Here is a 23,658-nt window from a genome sequence, read left to right as displayed (position 1 = left end):
CATTCACTGATGGTGTTTCATTCTATTTTTAAACAAATTTTAAAATACTATACATAATATACCACATATATTCCTTTCTATTGTACACAACTGGCAGAGTACTCTTTATCAGAGTGTAAACTATATAAATAACAAATACCTGACAGCAGGCGACTTTAAATACAAAGCATAAGATGCTAAACCTCAATTTGGCTAGCAAGAGGGCATTAAGCCAGGGAGCTGGCATGGCAAAGAAACTATCTGAGAAAGATTAATCTCCTGATAACATGGAATGGCAAGGAAGAGAAAAAGACTTGAGGCAAGGAAATTATGCAAAAATCAAGTATTATTTGCTAAGGGATTGAAAGGGAAATTTAAGGATGTAAAATATACAAATGAATATCCATTTATGAAAGTAAAAATACTGCTCTATAAAAGTTATCATTTCTTAGGTTTGTTTAAAGCTAGGAATATGTCATTTGTATCATTCCAATTTTTAATGAAGATTCACTTTCAAGCTTTCAGATTAAATTTATAAAACTTACTATTTGTGGTAAAAAAATGTATTAAATGGAATCTTAGTTTATTAACAACTAATAAAATACCCAAACATGACTATCAAAAACCTTTAACAAGGCAAAACTACTTCTAGGATTGTCAACTAATCAAAAAGTTTCTTTGACCACGTCATCTGACATGGCACTCCTTCATCCCACTGCTCACCTAGATTCTTGAGGTATGAAACATGATGACAAAGGGAATATTTTAGAAAAACTAACCTCTCAAGAATATATATAGGGTGACCTGGAAGAACAAGAAACTCAAGGTATGAGAGACAACATTATAGACTGCTGCGAAAATTCAGCTATGCATTGATAAGGGCCTGGTTTGAAAACTAACATGGAAAAAAAAAATAGAAGGACAAGGTTGGTAGGGACTGCCATAAAGAACGGATTTTATAGAACAAAGAAACTTTTGTACAACAACTAACTCTGCATGTTTCCTAAATCTGGATTTTTAGAAATATCTGTATTTTCTAAAGTAAGACATACATTTTCATTATGGTAAATCCTCAGTACTTTAATATTCAGACACATGAAGAAAATACCTAGAAGGCACACTCCAAGTTCTACTTAAGATTTATCAAAAGATCGTCTATTAAGGTCTCCTATGAGAAACAAAAATTGATAAATTTTGCTTTCATTTTTTTCCAGTAAAAAAATGGAATAAATCTTGCCCAAATCTTGGTAATGAAGTAGCCTAAAGCTACTAAAAGAACACTAGAAGAATATACCCCACAGGTATCAACAAAGTAATTTAATCTCAGCTACACAGGCTCTTGCATTTTCCCCCTACGTATGTCACCTCCCTCCTACCTCCATATTAAAGTATGCTTTTTTTCCCCTCAGATATTCCCTGTGAAGTAGAGGGATCACAACTAAAAACAGATGAGACAATATTTTGAAAAATAAAATACTCCCTATACTCCTTTATGGAGTTTTAAGGGGAAAAAGGATCAGATCACTGGAACTTTTGTAAAAGGTAATTATGGACAGTAAGGTACAAATATACCAATTCTACCTTAAATTTTCTACTAAAAGAGATGGGTACAAAAATCATATATATAAATATACTGCCTAATCATCAGCAAGAGCAAAATAACAACACAAAGCTCATCCTTCTTCTATCTCAAGCCAAAATCAGGAATGAAATTAATGTTTCAGAATTTAACTGTTTATATCAAAGACAATGGGTATCTTAAACAACTTGTTTCACCATTTGAAGACAATGCTTGTCAGCCCATGAAGTGATATCAACAAATTACTTACTAGTTTATAGTAATCAATAGTTAAGAGTTTCTTTATATCTGAATATTTATCATTGATCAATATTAATTTCATTAAGCTTTCAAACTAACCAAAAATACATTTTTCTACCCACCTTCCAATATGATATTTACATTTAAAATGAAGACTTAATCAGCAACAACAGAATCAATCATTAAAACCAATAGTTCAGGAAGATCAGATCAAGAATTACACAACTTTTGGTACACTAAAAATACAGCTACCTATACTTTTTACAACTCCTATGTTTACAAGTATGTATTTCCAAAACTAAATTTATTTAAGATTTCACAATACTAAATTAATGATACAAAGGAAAAAAAAAAAAACTTACTTGGCCATAAAACTATATCAGGAATTCGCTGAAACATTCCTTCCCTGAGCAAAAATATCTCATGAAGACAATGACCTGTTTTGTATTTAAAAAAGAACATGTTAAAAACATCTTAATTTATAAGAAATTTTAAAATTAAAAACACTGCTTATATAAAGTTGCTTACCATGAGCTCTAAATACTCGATCATCTGCTTCTTGTGAATATGAAATATTAGTTTCTTTAAGGTCATGAAGAAAATCTTCATTTACAATAGAAGGAGGTGTATCACTAGGATTTAAGGATGCCTAGAAAATAAAATTGGTTTCTTTGACTTATTTCTAGAAAAATAACTTTTGAATACCTGGTTAGAGACAGTGACCATAAAATGTAACTGAGACAAAAGCATGGAAAAGTAACAACCCATACAGATACCAACTCTGTGACAATAACAAATTACAAATGGTCTGGTTAATCATACTCTATATAAGTAATAGATGCCTTATGTTTCCTCTTTCACATCTTTGGCCCACCTTCTCATTATTTTTGAAGATTGCAATCAAGAACAAAGAAGATGGCAAAGTCTCAAATCTTCCATTTTAGATCAAGGAAACTGGGGAAAAGCTACTTAACTTTTGCATCATCTACATTTTCATCTGCAGATAAAATTTACCATTTCTTAGATTTCAATTACCATTTTAAAATGATCAACAAGAAACCTCGTCTATTTTTATAGAACTGCTTTAAAACTCACAACATAATTATAATTTGATACTTAGTTTCAACTAACAGGTAACCTGAAAAATAAATCTTCAACTTTAAAGCTATGTGACACTGGGCAAATCACCCAACTTCTCTGAGCCTTGGCTTCTTCATCTGTTAAGTGAGATTATCACCACTAAACTTATACAGCTACCATAAGGAATTAGAAAGGTCAAAAGATGGTAATTTTTGTGAAAAGCACCAAATACCATGCCTACCACAGAGAAAAGGCTGGCCAAATAAAATCTGCTATTAAAAAAAGCTATGATACAGTATCTGGAAAAAAGAAAATATAAGAATATGTAAAAGAGGCACCTGGGTGGCTCAGATGGTTAAGCAGCTGATTCCTGATTTTGGCTCAGGTCATGGTCTCGCAGTTCAAGCCGCACCTCGATCTGTGCTGTCAGTGCAGAGCCTGCTTGGGATTCTCTCTCTCCCTCTCTCTCTGGCCCTCTCCTGCTATCTCTCTCTCTTTCTCTCTCCCTTCCTCTCAAAATAAACATTTGATAATAATATTTTATAATAACATTTAAAAGATGTATAAAAAATACATATTTATGTAGTGTTGGTATCTTATTAAAGAGTCTGTATTTAATATCCAATTATATAAGAAATATTTATTGAGTGTGTGCTATATACTAGGCACTGTTCTAGGCCTTGGGGATATAGCAGTAAGATAATCAGGGAAAAAAATCCTTGACCTCATGGAATTTACATTACAGTGAGAGGAAATGACCAGAGAACCCCAACAAAAGATATATTGTTATGATTTTATTAAGTTATTAAAAATTGAGAAGGGCTCAAAATCAGAAAAAAGTACATGGAAAACTGGTGAAATTTCTGAAAATGGTATACATATTACATCAATGTAAAAAAAGATAATTATAAACAGCCAAAAGAAAGAACTGAGGAAATAAAAAAGAAATCTTGTAAGAAAAGTTGAAAGAATTTGGTTTCGGAGGGGTAGGAATTAACTGTTCACATAATTTCTTTAGTAGAATGACATGTAACGGTGGATTTATAAATAAAGCAAACAAGTACTCACTAAATACCTATAGCCCTCAATAGCGTGTTGGATACAGCAGAGAATATAGCATAGAGGCACCTGGGTGGCTCAGTCGGTTAAGTGTCTGACTCTTGATTTCGGCTCAGGTCACTGTGAGATTGAGCCCAACATTAGGCTCTGCGCTGACAGCACAGAGCCTGCTTGGGATTCTCTTTCCCTTTCTCCCCTCCCCATTCACACACATGCACACTCTCTCTCAAAATAAATAAAACAAACTTAAAAAAAAAAAAGAATACAGTGTAAGCCATAGTCCCTGCACTTATAGAACTTAAACCCAATTTAGAGGGACAGGCAGAATACCATGCCATAGAAATAATAACAACAATAAATGAAAATCATAATAATATAGAGAAATGCTACTTCATTAGTTTGATATGAATACAGTTTAAAGTTTTTTAACCTCAACTACAGAAAAATGAAACTACATGAACAAACCAAAGTTCTCTATCACTCATACCTTAATCAAATTTTTACTTTTTTGTAAGTCTTCTAAAATTCTGAATGTTTTGATATTAAAAGTAACATTACATTTTTATTTCAAATTATCCTATATTAATCCTGGATTACTGTCAGTTCATTAAATATCCTAAAAATGATAGCAACTTATCCTTTTGTAGCAGTCCTCTCACAGAATGCATTCATTTGCATTTCACTACCACCCTAAGAGACATAGAACAGACAGTTAGTATTCTCACTTCTCAAATTAAGGTAACTGAGCCTCAGAGAACATAAAAAGTTTGCCAGGCAACTCTCAGATAAATTCTGAGATCAGGATCTATATCTGCGATGCTGAAGAGCCATCTCTAGAAAACCTAGCAAGGCCAATTAAACCAGTAAACTTCTTAACAAAAAAATTACAACAAATGCATTAAAGCAATTATAACAAATTACAAAGATAAATCTAACTGATTTAGGATTAAACACATGCACGTGCACACACACAGAGACACAACACAGAGTTAAGTATGCTAGTAATCATTCTTATTTCTTACTTTAGAGGTAGTTTTATGCTCCAGGCTTACTCCAAGGGTATTTTGGATCCAGTCTCTAAAAGTTGGTAAAGTCATGCCACTAAGAGGGTACCTAAGATTACAAAGAAAATAAAACATTGGAGTAAGGTATCTTCATTTAAATTTAAATCTTAAAATTGGCTTCTAGTAATGGTCAAGTAGTTCCTACCAAAATGACCCTCCCACATATAACTATAAACTCTGGACAAAAAAAAACAAAAACAAAACCCAACTCTGAAGGCAGTACAGGCAGACAAAAACAGGCAACAGGGGATAAAGGGGTGTGATAGGCTTAGAAAAGTATACCTTCCAGATGTTTTTTATTTTTAAAACAAGTTTTAGCCTGAGGGACAGCCCCTGCTGGTGCCATAACAGGAAACAAAAATACAGAAAACCTCTAGTCTTCCTGCCTTGAAGAACCAGAAGGCAGTGTTTGCAGTGAACACAACAGCTGGGAAGAGTATAGAGAAATCACAGGAAAGGAGAGAGTCAGAGAGTGATGTATGCATAAACTTTCTCCAGATGTCTGACTGACGTATGGAGCAGACTCGAGGCAGTCCAACTAAGTTTAAAAGAACCCAGCTGCTCACCACTACAAAAGGAAAGAAATGGGAATCTGAGGAACAGTCAAGTTAATTACTCGATGATGTTAAAAAAATAAAGCCTCTTCGGAAGAATATAATGGAATACAGAGTTTCTACAACATACCATTAACAATGTCCAAGATGTACTCCAAAGTTACTAGACAAAGACAAACAAGAAAGTATGATCCATAATCAAGAAAAAGGGCAATTAATAGGGACTGACTCTGATGATCTAAGATACTGGAACTAGCACACAAGCATTTTAAAACAGTTATAACTATGTTAAAGGGCAAAAGGGAAACTATGTTCCCAGTGAGTAAAAGAAAAAATCTCAGCAGAGAAACAGAAACTATAAAAAGAACAAAATAGAAATTCTATAATTAAAACTCTTAAAAATTCATTGGAGGAACACAAGGGCAGACTGGAGATGTCAGTGAACTTACAGACAGAGCAATAAAACACATACAATCTGAAGAGCAAAGAAAAAGATTGAAAAAATAAACAGAGCTTCAAGGACCTATGGAACAACAGCAAAAGACTAACATACATAAAACATAACATATACATAACATACATATAGAGTCCTAAGCAAAAGAAAAAAAAGGGAAAGGAAATAAACAGTATTTGAAGAAATTAATGGCAGAAAGTTTCCAAATTTGATGAAAGACATAAATTTACAAATTCAAGAAGGCCAGAGAACACTGAGAAGATAAATGCCAAGAAACACACTACACGCATCATGGTCAAATTGCAATATAAAGAGAGAGAAAGAGAAGGAGGATACAAATGTTAAAAGAATCTAGAGAAAAATGACACATTACATACAGTGTAATAACAATAAAAATTATGACTGGCTTCTCATCAAAAACGGTGAAATCCTGGAAATAACTAAACAGCTGTAAGGAGGGGTTCCTGGGTGGCTCAGTAGGTTAAGCATCCGACTTTAGCTCAGGTCATGATTTCACGGTCTGTGAGTTCAAGCCCCCGTCGGGCTCTGTGCTGACAGCTCGGAGCCTGGAGCCTGCTTCAGGTTCTGTGTCTCCCTCTCTGACCCTCCCTCATTCATGCTCTGTCTCTCTCTGTCTCAAAAATAAACATTAAAAAAATTTTTTTTGAAGAAAGAATAAAATAAAATAAAATAAAATAAAATAAAATAAAATAAAATAAAATTCTCAAATCAGTCTTTCTTTTTATATTATTACTTTTTGTTTCTTTCCAAGATTTCATTTAAATTCAAGCTAGTTAACATATTGCATAGTATTGGTTCCAGGAGTAGAATTTAGTGATTCATCACTTACATATAACACCCAGTGCTCATCACAGGCACCTTCCTTAATGCTCATTACCCATTTAGCCCACCCCCTACCCACCTCCCCTCCAGCAACCCTCAGTTTGTTCTCTATAGTTAATAGTCTTATGGTTTGCCCCCTCTATGATTTTTTTATTATTTCTTTTTTAAGAGAGAGAGCACACAAGCAGGGTAGGGGCAGAGGAAGAGAGAGAATCCCAAGCAGCCTCCATGGTCAGCACAGAGCCTGACATGGAGCTCCATCCCACAACCCAAGGATCATGACCTAAGACGAATGAAAAGCTGGACACTCAACCTACTGACCCTCCAGGTACTCCCTTCTCTGTTTTTATCTCATTTTATTTTTCCTTCCCTTCCTCTATATTCATCTGTTTTTTAAAATATCAAATAGGAGTGAAATCGTATGATATTTATCTTTCTCTGACTTATTTTGCTTAGTATAATACACTCTAGTTCCATCCACATTGTTGCAAATGGCAAGACTTCATTCTTTTTGATGGCTGAGTAATATTCCATCATATGTATGTATATGTGTATATACATATATACACACACTACATCTTTATCCATTCATCAATCAATAGATATTTGGGCTCTTTCCATAATTTGGCTGTTGTTGATAGCGCTGTTATAGACATTGGGGTGCATGTGCCCCCTTCCAATCAGTATTTTTGTATCCTTTGGATAAATACCTAGTAGTACAATTGCTGGGTCATAGGGCAGTTCAATCTTTAACGTTCTGAGGAATCTCCACACTGTTTTCCAGAGTAGCTGTACAAGTTTGCATTCCCACCAACAGTGTAAGAGAGGTTCAAATAGTCTTTACATAAACATTAACAAAACAAAAATGACAGTGGAAAGGAGAAAAAATACATAAGGAACACATATGTTTTAACTAGTTAAGTTTCTTTTCATGCTAAAAAAAATCACAAGTGCTAAAAATCAAACTAAACGGCTATGTTTGAAGTACTATAATATGTTTTCATAAATCTAAAGAAACTGGAATGGAAGAAAGTATAAGACTCATAGCTAAAGCAACTAAAGATAGTCATTCAGCATATAAAATTTTCTTCATTTCAGCTGAGGTAACAGTACAAATTCTGGAAAGCTGGTTATAACAGATATGCCACCGCTATGTGTTAGTTATGTTCTCCAAAAAGACCCGTTTGGAACTATTAGGTTTATTGCCGGATCTTTATATGTTAAATGTACAATTAATTTGAGTCCCTGTAAAAGTTATTAGAACCTTGATATTCATGACAGAATCAGACCTTTGTGAATCCCTTAACAAATAACATTACCGATAAAATAAAAAGGTGACCCCTTCAAGATACTTGGATTAACAGATAGAGTTGGTGTTACTGTTTCATGCAAAATTTAAAACTACATTCTACCACTAAGAAAAACACAATATACTTCTACATCTGAATGCATTGTATTTCAGACTTTGAAGAAGTATCTTGCACAGAATATTCTATTTAAGATTTTGCTCCATTAACTACAAGTCCAGCACAAAACATACAAGAGATCCATGTCAGAATGTAAATTTTTCAATTGTACTTTTTCTTGCACCTAATGCCCCAGGATTTGAAAAACAGTAAAAGAAACCTGACTTCATAATCATAAACCTAGCATACTGCCAAGGGTTCCAAAAATCTCACAAAAGATCATGAAGTAAAAATTAAAACTTTGAAATCAAAGAAGTAAATTGACTGAAAAGAAACATTATAAGAAAAGTTAAAGGAATCAGCAGTATTTACCTGAAGAAACAGCTATGGAACAACTTGATTATTACAGTAAAATAGTTTAGATATATATCCAGAATTATAAAAAGCACATAACACTCATATAAGACTGTACTGAGCACTGTAGGACACACAGAATTAATATTATAACTACAGTTCTTAAGAAACTTACAATCTAGTTTAGTTAAAGCTACAAAGACACTTAATTGATAGGATGAATATATGGGCAAAAAATAGGAAAATTTTGCCAGAAATGTGATAAGAGGAAAGCCAGGTGCTTGTACCAATTATTGAAACAGGTGACTCTTTTTTTTTTTTAAATTTTTTTACTTTTCCAATATATGAAATTTATTGTCAAATTGGTTTCCATACAACACCCAGTGCTCATCCCAAAAGGTGCCCTCCTCAATACCCATCACCCACCCTCCCCTCCCTCCCACCCCCCATCAACCCTCAGTTTCTTCTCAGTTTTTAAGAGTCTCCTATGCTTTGGCTCTCTCCCACTCTAACCTCTTTTTTTTTTTTCCTTCCCCTCCCCCATGGGTTTCTGTTAAGTTTCTCAGGATCCACATAAGAGTGAAACCATATGGTATCTGTCTTTCTCTGTATGGCTTATTTCACTTAGCATCACACTCTCCAGTTCCATCCACGTTGCTACAAAGGGCCATATTTCGTTCTTTCTCATTGCCATGTAGTACTCCATTGTGTATATAAACCACAATTTCTTTATCCATTCATCAGTTGATGGACATTTAGGCTCTTTCCATAATTTGGCTATTGTTGAGAGTGCTGCTATAAACATTGGGGTACAAGTGCCCCTATGCATCAGTACTCCTGTATCCCTTGCTGGGTCATAGGGTAGGTCTATTTTTAATTTTCTGAGGAATCTACACACTGTTTTCCAGAGTGGCTGCACCATTTTGCATTCCCACCAACAGTACAAGAGGGTTCCCATTTCTCCACATCCTCTCCAGCATCTATAGTCTCCTGATTTGTTCATTTTGGCCACTCTGACTGGCGTGAGGTGATATCTGAGTGTGGTTTTGATTTGTATTTCCCTGATAAGGAGGGACGTTGAGCATCTTTTCATGTGCCTGTTGGCCATCTGGATGTCTTCTTTAGAGAAGTGTCTATTCATGTTTTCTGCCCATTTCTTCACTGGGTTATTTGTTTTTCAGGTGTGGAGATTGGTGAGCTCTTTATAGATTTTGGATACTAGCCCTTTGTCTGACATGTCATTTGCAAACATCTTTTCCCATTCCGTTGGTTGCCTTTTCGTTTTGTTGGTTGTTTCCTTTGCTGTGCAGAAGCTTTTTATCTTCATAAGGTCCCAGTAGTTCATTTTTGCTTTTAATTCCCTTGCCTTTGGGGATGTGTCAAGTAAGAGATTGCTACGGCTGAGGTCAGAGAGGTCTTTTCCTGCTTTCTCTTCTACGGTTTGGATGGTTTCCTGTCTCACATTCAGGTCCTTTATCCATTTTGAGTTTATTTTTGTGAATGGTGTGAGAAAGTGGTCTAGTTTCACCTTCTGCATGTTGCTGTCCAGTTCTCCCAGCACCATTTGTTAAAGAGACTTTTTTCCATTGGATGTTCTTTCCTGCTTTGTCAAAGATTAGTTGGCCATACGTTTGTGGGTCTAGTTCTGGGGTTTCTATTCTATTCCATTGGTCTATGTGTCTGTTTTTGTGCCAATACCATGCTGTCTTGATGATGACAACTTTGTAGTAGAGGCTAAAGTCTGGGATTGTGATGCCTCCTGCTTTGGTCTTCTTCTTCAAAATTACTTTGGCTATTTGGGGCCTTTTGTGGTTCCATATGAATTTTAGAATTGCTTGTTCTAGTTTCGAGAAGAATGCTGGTGCAATTTTGATTGGGATTGCATTGAATGTGTAGATAGCTTTGAGTAGTATTGACATTTTGACAATATTTATTCTTCCAATCCATGAGCAGGGAATGTCTTTCCATTTCTTTATATCTTCTTCAATTACCTTCATAAGCTTTCTATAGTTTTCAGCATACAGATCTTTTACATCTTTGGTTAGATTTATTCCTAGGTATTTTATGCTTCTTGGTGCAATTGTGAATGGGATCAGTTTCTTCATTTGTCTTTCTGTTGCTTCATTGTTAGCGTATAAGAATGCAACTGATTTCTGTACATTGATTTTGTATCCTGCAACTTTGCTGAATTCATGTATCAGTTCTAGCAGACTTTTGGTGGAGTCTGTCGGATTTTCCACGTATAATATCATGTCATCTGTAAAAAGCGAGAGCTTGACTTCATCTTTGCCAATTTTGATGCCTTTGATTTCCTTTTGTTGTCTGATTGCTGATGCTAGAACTTCCAACACTATGTTAAACAACAGCGGTGAGAGTGGGCATCCCTGTCGTGTTCCTGATCTCAGGGATAAAGCTCTCAGTGTTTCCCCGTTGAGGATGATGTTAGCTGTGGGCTTTTCATAAATGGCTTTTATGATGTTTAAGTATGTTCCTTCTATCCCGACTTTCTCAAGAGTTTTTATTAAGAAAGGGTGCTGGATTTTGTCAAAGGCCTTTTCTGCGTTGATTGACAGGATCATATGGTTCTTATCTTTTCTTTTATGAATGTGATGTATCACGTTGATTGATTTGCGAATGTTGAACCAGCCCTGCATCCCAGGAATGAATCCCACTTGATCATGGTGAATAATTCCTTTTATATGCTGTTGAATTCGATTTGCTAGTATCTTATTGAGAATTTTTTGCATCCATATTCATCAGGGATATTGGCCTGTAGTTCTCTTTTTTTACTGGGTCTCTGTCTGGTTTAGGAATCAAAGTAATACTGGCTTCATAGAACGAGTCTGGAAGTTTTCCTTTCCTTCCCTTTCTATTTCTTGGAATAGCTTGAGAAGGATAGGTATTATCTCTGCTTTAAACGTCTGGTAGAACTCCCCTGGGAAGCCATCTGGTCCTGGACTCTTATTTGTTGGGAGATTTTTGATAACCGATTCAATTTCTTCGCTGGTTATGGGTCTGTTCAAGCTTTCTACTTCCTCCTGATTGAGTTTTGGAAGAGTGTGCGTGTTTAGGAATTTGTCCATTTCTTCCAGGTTGTCCAATTTGTTGGCATATAATTTTTCATAGTATTCCCTGATAATTGTTTGTATCTCGGAGGGATTGGTTGTAATAATTCCATTTTCATTCATGATTTTATCTATTTGGGTCATCTCCCTTTTCTTTTTGAGAAGCCTGGCTAGAGGTTTGTCAATTTTGTTAATTTTTTCAAAAAACCAACTCTTGGTTTCGTTGATCTGCTCTACAGTTTTTTTAGATTCTATATTGTTTATTTCTGCTCTGATCTTTATGATTTCTCTTCTTCTGCTGGGTTTAGGCTGCCTTTGCTGTTCTGCTTCTGTTTCCTTTAGGTGTGCTGTTAGATTTTGTATTTGGGATTTTTCTTGTTTCTTGAGATAGGCCTGGATTGCAATGTATTTTCCTCTCAGGACTGCCTTCGTTGCATCCCAAAGCGTTTGGATTGTTGTATTTTCATTTTCATTTGTTTCCATATATTTTTTAATTTCTTCTCTAATTGCCTGGTTGACCCACTCATTCTTTAGTAGGGTGTTCTTTCACCTCCATGCTTTTGGAGGTTTTCCAGACTTTTTCCTGTGGTTGATTTCAAGCTTCATAGCATTGTGGTCTGAAAGTATGCATGGTATAATTTCAATTCTTGTATAGTTATGAAGGGCTGTTTTGTGACCCAGTATGTGATCTATCTTGGAGAAGGTTCCATGTGCACTCGAGAAGAAAGTATATTCTGTTGCTTTGGGATGCAGAGTTCTAAATATATCTGTCAAGTCCATCTGATCCAATGTGTCATTCAGGGCCCTTGTTTCTTTATTGACCGTGTGTCTAGATGATCTATCCATTTCTGTAAGTGGAGTGTTAAAGTCCCTTGCAATTACCACATTCTTATCAATAAGGTTGCTTATGTTTATGAGTAATTGTTTTATATATTTGGGGGCTCCCGTATTCGGCGCATAGACATTTATAACTGTTAGCTCTTCCTGATGGATAGACCCTGTAATTAGTATATAATGACCTTCTTCATCTCTTGTTACAGCCTTTAATTTAAAGTCTAGTTTGTCTGATATAAGTATGGCTACTCCAGCTTTTTTGGCTTCCAGTAGCATGATAAATGGTTCTCCATCCCCTCACTCTCAATCTAAAGGTGTCCTCAGGTCTAAAATGAGTCTCTTTTAGACAGCAAATAGATGGGTCTTGTTTTTTTATCCATTCTGATACCCTATGTCTTTTGGTTGGCGCATTTAATCCATTTACATTCAGTGTTATTATAGAAAGATACGGGTTTAGAGTCATTGTGATGTCTGTATGTTTTATGCTTGTAGCGATGTCTCTGGTACTTTGTCTCACAGGATCCCCCTTAGGATCTCTTGTAGGGCTGGTTTCGTGGTGACAAATTCCTTCAGTTTTTGTTTGTTTGGGAAGACCTTTATCTCTCCTTCTATTCTAAATGACAGACTTGCTGGATAAAGGATTCTCGGCTGCATATTTTTTCTGTTTAGCACACTGTAGATATCGTGCCAAGCCTTTCTGGCCTGCCAAGTTTCAAAGGAGAGATCAGTCACGAGTCTTATAGGTCTCCCTTTATATGTGAGGGCACGTTTATCCCTTGCTGCTTTCAGAATTTTCTCTTTATCCTTGTATTTTGCCAGTTTCACTATGATATGTCGTGCAGAAGATCGATTCAAGTTACGTCTGAAGGGAGTTCTCTGTGCCTCTTGGATTTCAATGCCTTTTTCCTTCCCCGGTTCAGGGAAGTTCTCAGCTATTATTTCTTCAAGTTCCCCTTCAGCACCTTTCCCTCTCTCTTCCTCCTCTGGGATACCAATTATGTGTATATTATTTCTTTTTAGTGTATCACTTAGTTCTCTAATTTTTCCCTCATACTCCTGGATTTTTTTATCTTTTTCTCAGCTTCCTCTTTTTCCATAACTTTATCTTCTAGTTCACCTATTCTCTCCTCTGCCTCTTCAATCCGAGCCGTCGTCGTTTCCATTTTGTTTTGCATTTCGTTTAAAGCGTTTTTCAGCTCCTCCTGACTGTTCCTTAGTCCCTTGATCTCTGTAGCAAGAGATTCTCTGCTGTCCTCTATACTGTTTTCAAGCCCAGCGATTAATTTTATGACTACTATTTCTAAATTCACTTTCTGTTATATTATTTAAATCCTTTTTGATCAGTTCATTAGCTGTTGTTATTTCCTGGAGATTCTTCTGAGGGGAATTTTTCCGTTTGGTCATTTTGGATAGTCCCTGGAGTGGTGCAGACCTGCAGGGCACTTCCCCTGTGCTGTGGTGTATAACTGGAGTTGGTGGGCGGGGCCGCAGTCCGACCTGATGTCTGCCCCCAGCCCACTGCTGGGGCCACAGTCAGACTGCTGTGTGCCTTCTCTTCCCCTCTCCTGGGGCGGGATTCACTGTGGGGTGGCGTGGCCCGTCTGGGCTACTTGCACACTGCCAGGCTTGTGGTGCTGGGGATCTGGCATATTAGCTGGGGTGGGTAGGCAAGGTGCACGGGGGTAGGAGGGGCAGGCTTAGCTTGCTTCTCCTTAGGTGATCCACTTCAGGAGGGGCCCTGTGGCAGTGGGAGGGAGTCAGACCTGCTGCCAGAGGGTTGGCTCCGCAGAAGCACAGAGTTGGGTGTTTGCGGGGAGCAAGCAAGTTCCCTGGCAGGAACTGGTTCCCTTTGGGATTTTGGCTGGGGGATGGGCGAGGGAGATGGCGCTGGTTAGCGCCTTTGTTCCCCAACAAACTGAGCTCTGTTGTCCGGGGGCTCAGGAACTCTCCCTCCCTTTGTCCTCCAGCCTTCCAGTTTCCGAGCAGAGCTGTTAACTTATGACCTCCCAGATGCTAAGTCGCGCTTGCTGTCGGAACACACTCCGTCAGGCCCCTCCGCTTTTGCAAGCCAGACTCGGGGGCTCTGCTTGGCCGGCAGACCGCCCCTCCACCCCGGCTCCCTCCCGCTAGTCCATGGAGCACGCACCACCTCGCCGCCCTTCCTACCCTCTTCCGTGGGCCTCTCGTCTGCGCTTGGCTCCGGAGAATGGTTCTGCTAGTCTTCTGGTAGTTTTCTGGGTTAGTTAGGCAGGTGTAGGTGGATCAGCAGGACGCGCGGTGAGTCCAGAGTCCTCCTACGCCCCCATCTTCCCCTCGCTGGAAACAGGTGACTCTTAAATGGATCTTTACTCATGGTTGAAGATTAGTTTGAAAACTTTACGAAATGGTTCTTGTTGGGGCACGTGGGTGGCTCAATTGGTTAAACACCCAACTTCGACTCAGGTCATGATCTCATGGCTTGTGAGTTCAAACCCTGCGTTGGGCTCCGTGCTGACAGCTCAGAGCCTGAAAGCTGCTTCAGATTCTGTCTCCCTCTCTCTCTGCCCCTCCTCTGCTCATGCTCTGTCTCTCTCTCTCTGTTTCAAAAATAAACATTAAAAATAAAATTAAAAAAAAAAAGAAATAGTTCTTGTTGTAAAATATAAGGTGAGATCAACTCACCACCTTTCCTCAGGACAGAACTGACCTATATTGTAGAAGATATAGAACCAGGGGAAGCTTTTAAGACCAAAGAAATCACTGTGTGGAAAGAAAATTCTGTGAACATAAATATCCAAGAATGAAGTGCACATCAAGATTTACTGTGACTAAAGACAAAGTACTCTCACTCTGCGGCAGTGCACAGAGGCAGCAAACTATTAGTACACACAACTATCTATCCCAGAGTAAGTTCCACAATTGCTAAGCAATTTAAAAGTCTTTTATAATCAGATAAAACTTTAATACCACTGAAAATATAAAGTACAACAAACCCAAAGTCTCTCCATCTAAACACTAACTTGTGCTTTGTAAGCACCAATTAATGTATAATACCTTTAAAGTCCAAGAAAAATGACACTTTTCAAAAATTTTAGTTTGTAGAAAGCTACAGCATTAGCTCTGAAGTATTGCCTTCTGCTGCTTAAACCCATGAGGACTCAATTCATCTATATCTAGAAGGAGTAAGAATAGCAAGATTCTAAATCTAAGGATTTAGGGGTGCCTGGGTGGCTCAGTCAGTTAAGCCTCAGACTCTTGATTTGGGCTCAGGTCATGACCTTATGGTTAGTGAGTTCGAGCCCCGCACGGGGTTCTGTGCTAACAGCGCAAAGCCTGCTTGGGATTTCCTCTCTCTCCCTCTCTCTCTGACCCCCCTGCCACATAAATAAATAAACTTAAAAAAAAAAAAAATTAAGGATTTATAAACTGACAAATTACAAATATGTTCAAAAGATAAGACTGTGTTCAGGAAAAAACTTATGATATTTCCCAAAGATCTAGAACAGCTTATAATAATTGCTTCTTTGGCTGGGTTTGAAATGTCAATGTTGCCCTCCCCAAACTACATACAATCAACCACATTTGCTTATAAAAATTTATTTGGATCAGAAATAATGGAAATGGAATCCCCATAAATTTTCATTAAAACTCACTCTTGGTTTCTGGCACCTAAGAATTCTTTTTCCCCAGCTCTGTTTTATTTCATTCTTGGGTATTTTATTCATGTTTTCTATGCAGTTATAGAGAGCAAAGATTTGTTCAGTTCAGATCAGTATTTTCTTATAATTCATCCTTTCTAGTCACAAATTCCATTTTCTCTTTGAAGAATATCACAACCTTCTTTTGCTTATGCCCTGTGCCTTCCACTAGAACAACAGCAATTTTTGTCACAGGGTAATTTTTTACAAGATGACTAGCTTTACTGTGCTACTGTATAGGGGTAGAGAAGGCTACCATAAAGTGTTCCCAGAGTTTGGAGAGAAAACAAGATCAGTACAATGAATGAGTATGGTTATCTGCAGAAGCACAATAACAACAGAAACGGCACAAGAATGAAGCTTAAAAACATTTGGGTATCACTCACAACTTTCCACTGAGCAGGTGACCTCACGTAAGCTATTTAACCTCTCTCACCCTCAATCCCCTAATTATTTTTAAGAAAATATGACTACCCATCTTAGGGTTATTTTAAGATAATTCAGTAGCCATTCAATTAAGAAATAGCTATTATTATCTTTAAGAATGTTTGTAAATGTTTTCTGATACAAATCAGACAAATCTACTAATTCAACCATTATCCCCAGGAAACTAGACTAGGTTAACAGAAAGCTATGATCCAATTCAATCCAGTTTATTATCCTCTGTGGTAATGGTACTTCTGGCAGCACTAAAATGGGAACTGAATATTATTTAGTTATTGGCTTTAGTTATTAAATAGTTTATGTAGTACGTATTTAATCCTAGAGCATTTAAATTCCATTTCTGTATTTGGAGAGCTACCCTCCGGATGAGTCGTAGTGAGGAGCAAAGGCTACCTTCCACTAAAGCAAATGTACCTGATATCTACTTTACTGGTCTCCCTTCTAGGCTCTGCCAGTTGGATGCACCCATTCTATTCCCCTTTCTCCCACTGGACCCAACTCAGGAGTTAATACAAAGAAATGAGGCCTTTAAGGAACTCATTCTGGTTAGAATGGCAGCAGCAGCAATCTTCCAAAGTCTGAAGTCGAACATATAAAATTCTCCGGTTCTATTACAACCTGGATAAAAATCTCTCTTAAGACCACTGAATCTCCTTTGCTCTTAATCTATGCTCTCTGAACAACATCTGAATTACAAATTTTGTATTCTATATATCTTAAAATCAGAAAGGGCTTTAACAAGTGCTCTCTACACTGAAAAAGGAATAATCTAACTATGAATAAATACACTGGGGTTCTAATGTTTTTAATGAGTGTACCGTGAGTGTGGCACATGTCAGACCTCTAAAACCTGATCCTCTCTGTGAAAACTGACAAATCAAGTGTCAGAACACCAGAAATAAGAACTAGATTCTGAACCCATGGCACTACTAAAATGTAATTACTTGAGATATTTTCTGTGACTAATCGTTCGTTTCACACACATACGCTTCCAACACAAACCACTAAATAGCCTACAGTACCCTACAGAAGTAAGTGTCTAATGCTTTCAACAGCACTGTGCATAAGGGACTATTTACCCCCTCCCATAAAATAAAGATGCTATTCTCTCAAGATCCAAAGAAAGGGAGAAATGAGAACAGTATCTGAAAGGAGAGGAAGTTGATTTTCTAAGTTCAGAAGATTTCTTTTCCCCTCAGAAGATTTGGCAAAGCCAGCTTCTACACTGATAAGTTTCTGTATTAGACATTATTCTATTTAAAATGTGGGACGTTCAACATTTAGAACACTGGTAAATTTAATTTTAACCAGAAATTCCTCCTACCCAAATTATACAATTTCTTAACTAAGCCTCCACCAATATGCTTCCCAGTCAAACTTAAAGATGGGAATGAGAATACGTATAATATTTATTTTTCCTATTAAAAAGCAAGTGTCAAATGTACATTTCACACCTTCATTACAATTAGTTCCTAATTACTACTCCCGAGGTTTTGTTCAGTTACAAAGTATGTTCAAGTCAGAAAACTGGAATGATTATGTTGCAAAGAAAAAGAATTTCTCCAAAGGAATAAAACATTTCTCACTGGTATTTCAATATATTGACATACCATGTAAGTTTTAAGAATATTAACCTAATCATATTAATCCCCGATAGATTTTAAGTCAAAACACAATCCTGGAACAGATTAAAAAAAAATCTGATCCTATTTTTTACCTACTCTCAATTTTTAATTTATAGAGCCAGCATTCAAATCTTACGTGTTTATACTCACTGTCCTTCCAAAACGATTTCAACAGACAAACCCAAAATACCAGCTTTGGCAGGATTGGTTCTTAAAATCAACTAAGAACTTACTTTACAATTCTGTCTGCATCTGGAACAGTAACAATACAAATATTCTTTAGAATTCTTATCAACACATTCCCAAAAACATTTCAGAAATGTGAAAGTTATCACACAAATGATTGTTCTTTCTTCACCACTTCTTCCCTAATGTGTCTCAGAAAATTAATTTTAAAAATACTATTTATATTCACAAAGACCTAAAATTGTTCACCATCCATAATAACCCACACCCAAAAGTAAATTCCCAGTCTTTTTAAAAAAATTTTTTAAGTTTGCTTATTTTGAGAGAGACAGAGACAGTGCAAGTGGGGGAGGGGCAGAGAGAGAGGGAGAGAGAGAATCCCAACCAGAGTTTGACATAAGGCTTGAACTCACAAAACCACGAGATCATGACCTGAGCTGAAACCAAGAGTCAGACACTTAACTGACTGAGCCACCCAGGTGCCCCTAAATTCCCAGTCTTAAACTGGGAGTTACTTTGAAGAAGTCAGTGGCATGGAAATTAGGTGGGATCCTGATTCAAACTACCTACCTATAAAATGGCATTTTTTTAGATATCAGGGGAAATGTGGACTGGATAATCAGATATTATAAAATTATCTTATTTTGGGAAATATGATAATGATATTATTATGATTAGCTAATATTAGATCCCTACACTTTCAAAGGAGACATATGTAAATATTTAGAAGTCACACAATGGAATTTACTACCAAAAAAAGAAGGAGCAATTATGTCAAAATGTTGATAGCTTTATTTACTTTTTATTTTTTTAATGTTTATTTATTTTTGAGAAAGAGACAGAGTGCAAGCAAGGGAGGGACAGAGAGAGGGAGACACAGAATCTGAAGCAGGCTCCAGGCTCTCAGCCATCAGCACAGGGCCCAATGTGCGGCTCAAACCCACAAATCATGAGATCATGACCTGAGCCGAAATTGGATGGTGTACCAACCAAGCCACCCAGGCACCCCAAAATGTTGATAACTTTAAGTCGAGGGAGGAGTCATTATATTGTCCTCTCTATGTGTGTCTATTATTTAACATGACATACATTTGTTATTTATGTTTAAAATTTTTTATAGAAAGAAAGAGGAAAAAAAGGAAAAGAATAAACCAAGCAGTTACCTTTTCCCAGTCAACTCAACTTGGCCTTTCTTATTGAAGAAGAACTTAGAATCATTATATCCCCATCCATTCCATTTCATAACTTCTTGCCTAATAATAATAAAAAAAAATACATAAATTAGACTACATTAAATATCTCAAAACTGAATAGTATATCATTGATATTAACTTTCACAATCATTTAAAAGACCTGATCCCACTAACAGTATATCAGTTTAAATAGAATGAATATGGATCAAAATGTCCATGTATTAATTAATATTTCAAATACAGAATCATTCTGATGAGCAGCACCTGCTTCACAAAGGGCAACAACTACATTTAATGAATTCAAAGGAAAAAGAAGGAAAAAGGGAGAAAAATATAATTAGAGTACAAATATGCTTCATGTTGTACATGTTATTAGTTTACATAATAGGACAATCTAAAAAATTCTGCAATTAAAATAAAACTCACTTGAATAGGAAACAAATTTTTGCATATATTAGAAAAATCACAATTATTAATCTGCTATGATGAAAAGATCAATTTACAGAATAAGTTCACTAGTAATGGCACTACTAGTAGTAGACACTTAATAAAGTATATAAAAAAATCTAAGATGCGTTTACAAACATTCTAAATCCTTCAATTTCCATGTAACCACCAATCTCTACCTTGACCTACATATTAACGTAACAGTTAATGACTATACCAGTTTTTAGTATTCCAAAACAATATGGTATTTTTAATTTCATTGTCTTAAAAAGCATTTTCAGCCAAATCAATAATTGATTCAATTCTGAACATTACATAAGATCTGGACCTGTGCAGAACACAATAAGCAACCACACTGAAGTACTGAAGTACTGTCAGCATTTATTATTAATGCTGTGTTTTAGCATGGTGCCCTAGTATATCTGGGCTACTGAAATAAACTGATAACAAATCTTATTGCAAATTCAATTATGCAGTCTATGATGAAGAAAAGAAAACTCTTCTCTACACAGAAATTATTTGCTGCATTAAAATTTCAAAATAGGGGTGTCTGGGTGGTGGCTCAGTCAGTTAAGCGTCTGAATTCAGCTCAGGCCATGATCTCACGGTTCGTGGGTTTGAGTCCCACGTCGGGCTCTGTGCTGACAGCTCAGAGCCTGGAGCTCAGATTTTGCTTCAGATTTTGTGTCTCCCTCTCTCCCTGCCCTTCCCTCACTCGCACTCTGTCTTTTTCTCTCTCTCAAAAATAAATAAACATTAAAAATTTTTTTTAATTAAAAAAAAATAAAATTTCAAACTACATCACAAGAAAAAACCTGTAAATATGTGTGGTGATGGATGTTAACCAGACTTACTGTGGTGATCATTTCACAATATATACAGATTTTGAGTCATTATGTGGTATACCTGAAATTAATTACATGTCAATTATATCTCAGTTTTTTTTAATGTCAAAATAAACAAAGATTTACTCATTAGAAAGCATTTTAATTCTCTATAATTCCCAAGGAAGAAGAAAATGACAACTGACAAGCAAATTTTTTATTACAATCATAATTCTTCACCCAATTCAAAGGCTTTTCAAACAAGCAGAACACCAACATAACAAAACTGAACCAAGTAAAGGTGATACATAAGATTAAGAAAATTAGAGACCAGGCATAATCTCGTTAAAACTAAAGTTGCTATCAATAAAAACTATAGTCCCTATATAAAAACAAACTATTCAAAAATATCTCAAGAGTATCAATCCAGAAACTGGATTTGTAGATGAGCCTGTTATGAACTGTTGCCCAATATTTTCTTCTAATTTCACATTCCTCATTGTAGAGGGAGGTTATGGAAGAAAGCTTTGGAAAAATCTCTACAGAAAAACCTCATGGCTAATATCACCACTAACATACCCATTTTCTTAAGATTACATTTTCTAAAAACTGAATAAGATATCTGCTTTACTTTTTTCATAATTCTCTTCACTTTTATGAAATATAATTCACTTAATATTGTATTATATTTCCATAATAATTTACATGAAGATGATATATATATGTACATTTTAATTAACATCTTTAATGTTTTTTTGTAATTTTTGTAAACATTTATTTATTATTGAGAGACAGAGAGACACAGAGCGTGAGCAAGGGAGGGGTAGAGAGAGGGGGAGAACAGAATCTGAAGTAGGCTCCAGGCTCTGAAATGTCAGCATAGAGCCCAACGCGGGGCTCGAACTCACAAACTGCGAGATCATGACCTGAACTGAAGTCAGCGGCCTAACCAACTGAGCCACCCAGGCACCCCAGTAATATCTTTAATGTTTTATAATATGTGCATAAATTTTCATTTCTGAAATGCATTTTAATACTGAATTTAAACATTTGTCATGAAGGCTGTATTCTATAAAACAACAGTTTGGTGTTACACAAAATAAATGCAAAAATACCAATATAGTTCTTTTGCTTTGGTATTACAATCAGTAGGCACTGGGAAATTATTTCAGTACAGATGTTAAATTTGGCATGTTTACATAACTTAACAATGAGAATCCTTTGCCTTAAAATTATGTGTAGAATTTTAAACAATTATTCCCATATGGCCTCAAAGTAAAAAGCAAAACCTGACTACATGTGTTCACTCTTGGCACTGCACAAGAAAAATGAATCAAGGGAAGCAGGAAATATCTGCTGCTGTGCAATCAAAAATGAAAAGATTTACATTCTGAAGAATCACTGGCCTTAAATTTTCAGGTGGGTAATATCCTAAAGAATTCCCAAGTTTTCAACTATAGGCTAAAGCTACTTTTTTCTCTCTTTTCGTCTCAATTAGAAAATTCTGCCCATGATATGGGCTTACCATATTTATACCAACTTTTAGAGCCATCCCAGAAGTTGAAATGTAAGCATTTGGAATCCATTTGTACCCCCCACACTCCCAAAACAGTGTTACGTTGCTTAAAATAGTATATATTTAAAATCTAGGTTACCCCAAAATCAATCTTCTGATATCTTCAAGTACCCCATGTGTTAAATAAAAAAGTAGGTGAATTTCCCGGGCTTCTGGTTTTAAACTTTTGTACACAGGTATCCCTTCAAATTACTAATATATTCTATGACAGTTAAACACAACTATGTGATTACATTAAACTTTCAAAATAACTTCTTATACAGAAAATTTAATGAGTAACTTGAAGGGCATTATAGCATTAGCATTTTAAAAAAGTTAAAAGTAAAACCTCACACAATCACAGAATTCTAAAACTAAAAAAAAAGATCCTGAGAAATCACCTAGTTCAATTGCTCATTTTTCAAATGAAGAAACTTGTGCCCAGAGAAGCTCTCATGATTAAACAGCTAAGCTAGTTGTAAGCATCAGAAAGTGAATCCCTAGTCTTGTGACTCTTCCTCTTTAGAAAGGTAATGTCTTAAACCCACCAAATCATGCCCTCAAGTAACCAAAATGACTTAAAGGAACCCTTTTTCCTTGACATCAATATTTTTCAAAGCACTATTACATGTTATTATTATAGCCATTCTTCTGCACTTGATCTTAAGGGAAACATTTGAAAATCAAGGACTATGGTGCCGTCAGGAACCCCAGTGCCCTCACTTCCTTTATGTACAGTATTTGAATTCTGGCATTCAGAATAATGATCCCAAAAGCATGGCAAGCACTAAAATGACGAATGATCAAAGAAATATCAACATTCCATAAGATTCAAATAAAAAGATTCAATTTTCTACTGACCCCAAAGATCAATTAACCAGACTGATCCCTCAGACTTTCCAATTCTTAGAGCTAACTTTACACTAAATTTAAGGTCTTCAAAATATAAGACCCTTCCTCCTGCCAAGAAAAAAGATAAGTCCGTTTGATTTTGTTACACGAAAAAAATAAAACAAATGTTTTACCCATTTACATATCTGACCACAGTACCAAATGGTGAAGAAGCACTTTGTTTTAGCTGGCATAACAAAAGAAAATGGAGACATAATGTAGCATCATGTATACACAAGGTGGCAGTATTCTCCCATGATATATATATTATTTCCCAGTGCTGTGGTTTGCACAATTTTTAACTG

The 23,658-nt window shown here is 36.1% G+C and overlaps 1 protein-coding gene across 1 annotated transcript in view; it reads right to left on the bottom strand.

Annotated features, from left to right (window-relative positions):
- The window catches only part of AGPS (alkylglycerone phosphate synthase), a 148,803-nt gene that overhangs the window by 89,899 nt on the left and 35,246 nt on the right, over positions 1-23,658 (bottom strand). The window contains exons 2-5 of the mRNA XM_007083917.3: positions 19,607-19,696; positions 4,960-5,050; positions 2,327-2,447; positions 2,161-2,235 (exon numbers count right to left, since the gene is read on the bottom strand). Of these exons, the coding sequence (XP_007083979.3) occupies positions 2,161-2,235; positions 2,327-2,447; positions 4,960-5,050; positions 19,607-19,696 (377 nt within the window). The remainder of the gene's footprint in view (positions 1-2,160; positions 2,236-2,326; positions 2,448-4,959; positions 5,051-19,606; positions 19,697-23,658) is intronic.

This window comes from Panthera tigris, chromosome C1 (assembly GCF_018350195.1).
Source record: "Panthera tigris isolate Pti1 chromosome C1, P.tigris_Pti1_mat1.1, whole genome shotgun sequence".
Taxonomy (NCBI): Eukaryota; Metazoa; Chordata; class Mammalia; order Carnivora; family Felidae; genus Panthera; species Panthera tigris.
Note: the sequence above shows the minus strand (reverse complement) of the source record. Positions and strands in the feature narration are given on the sequence as shown.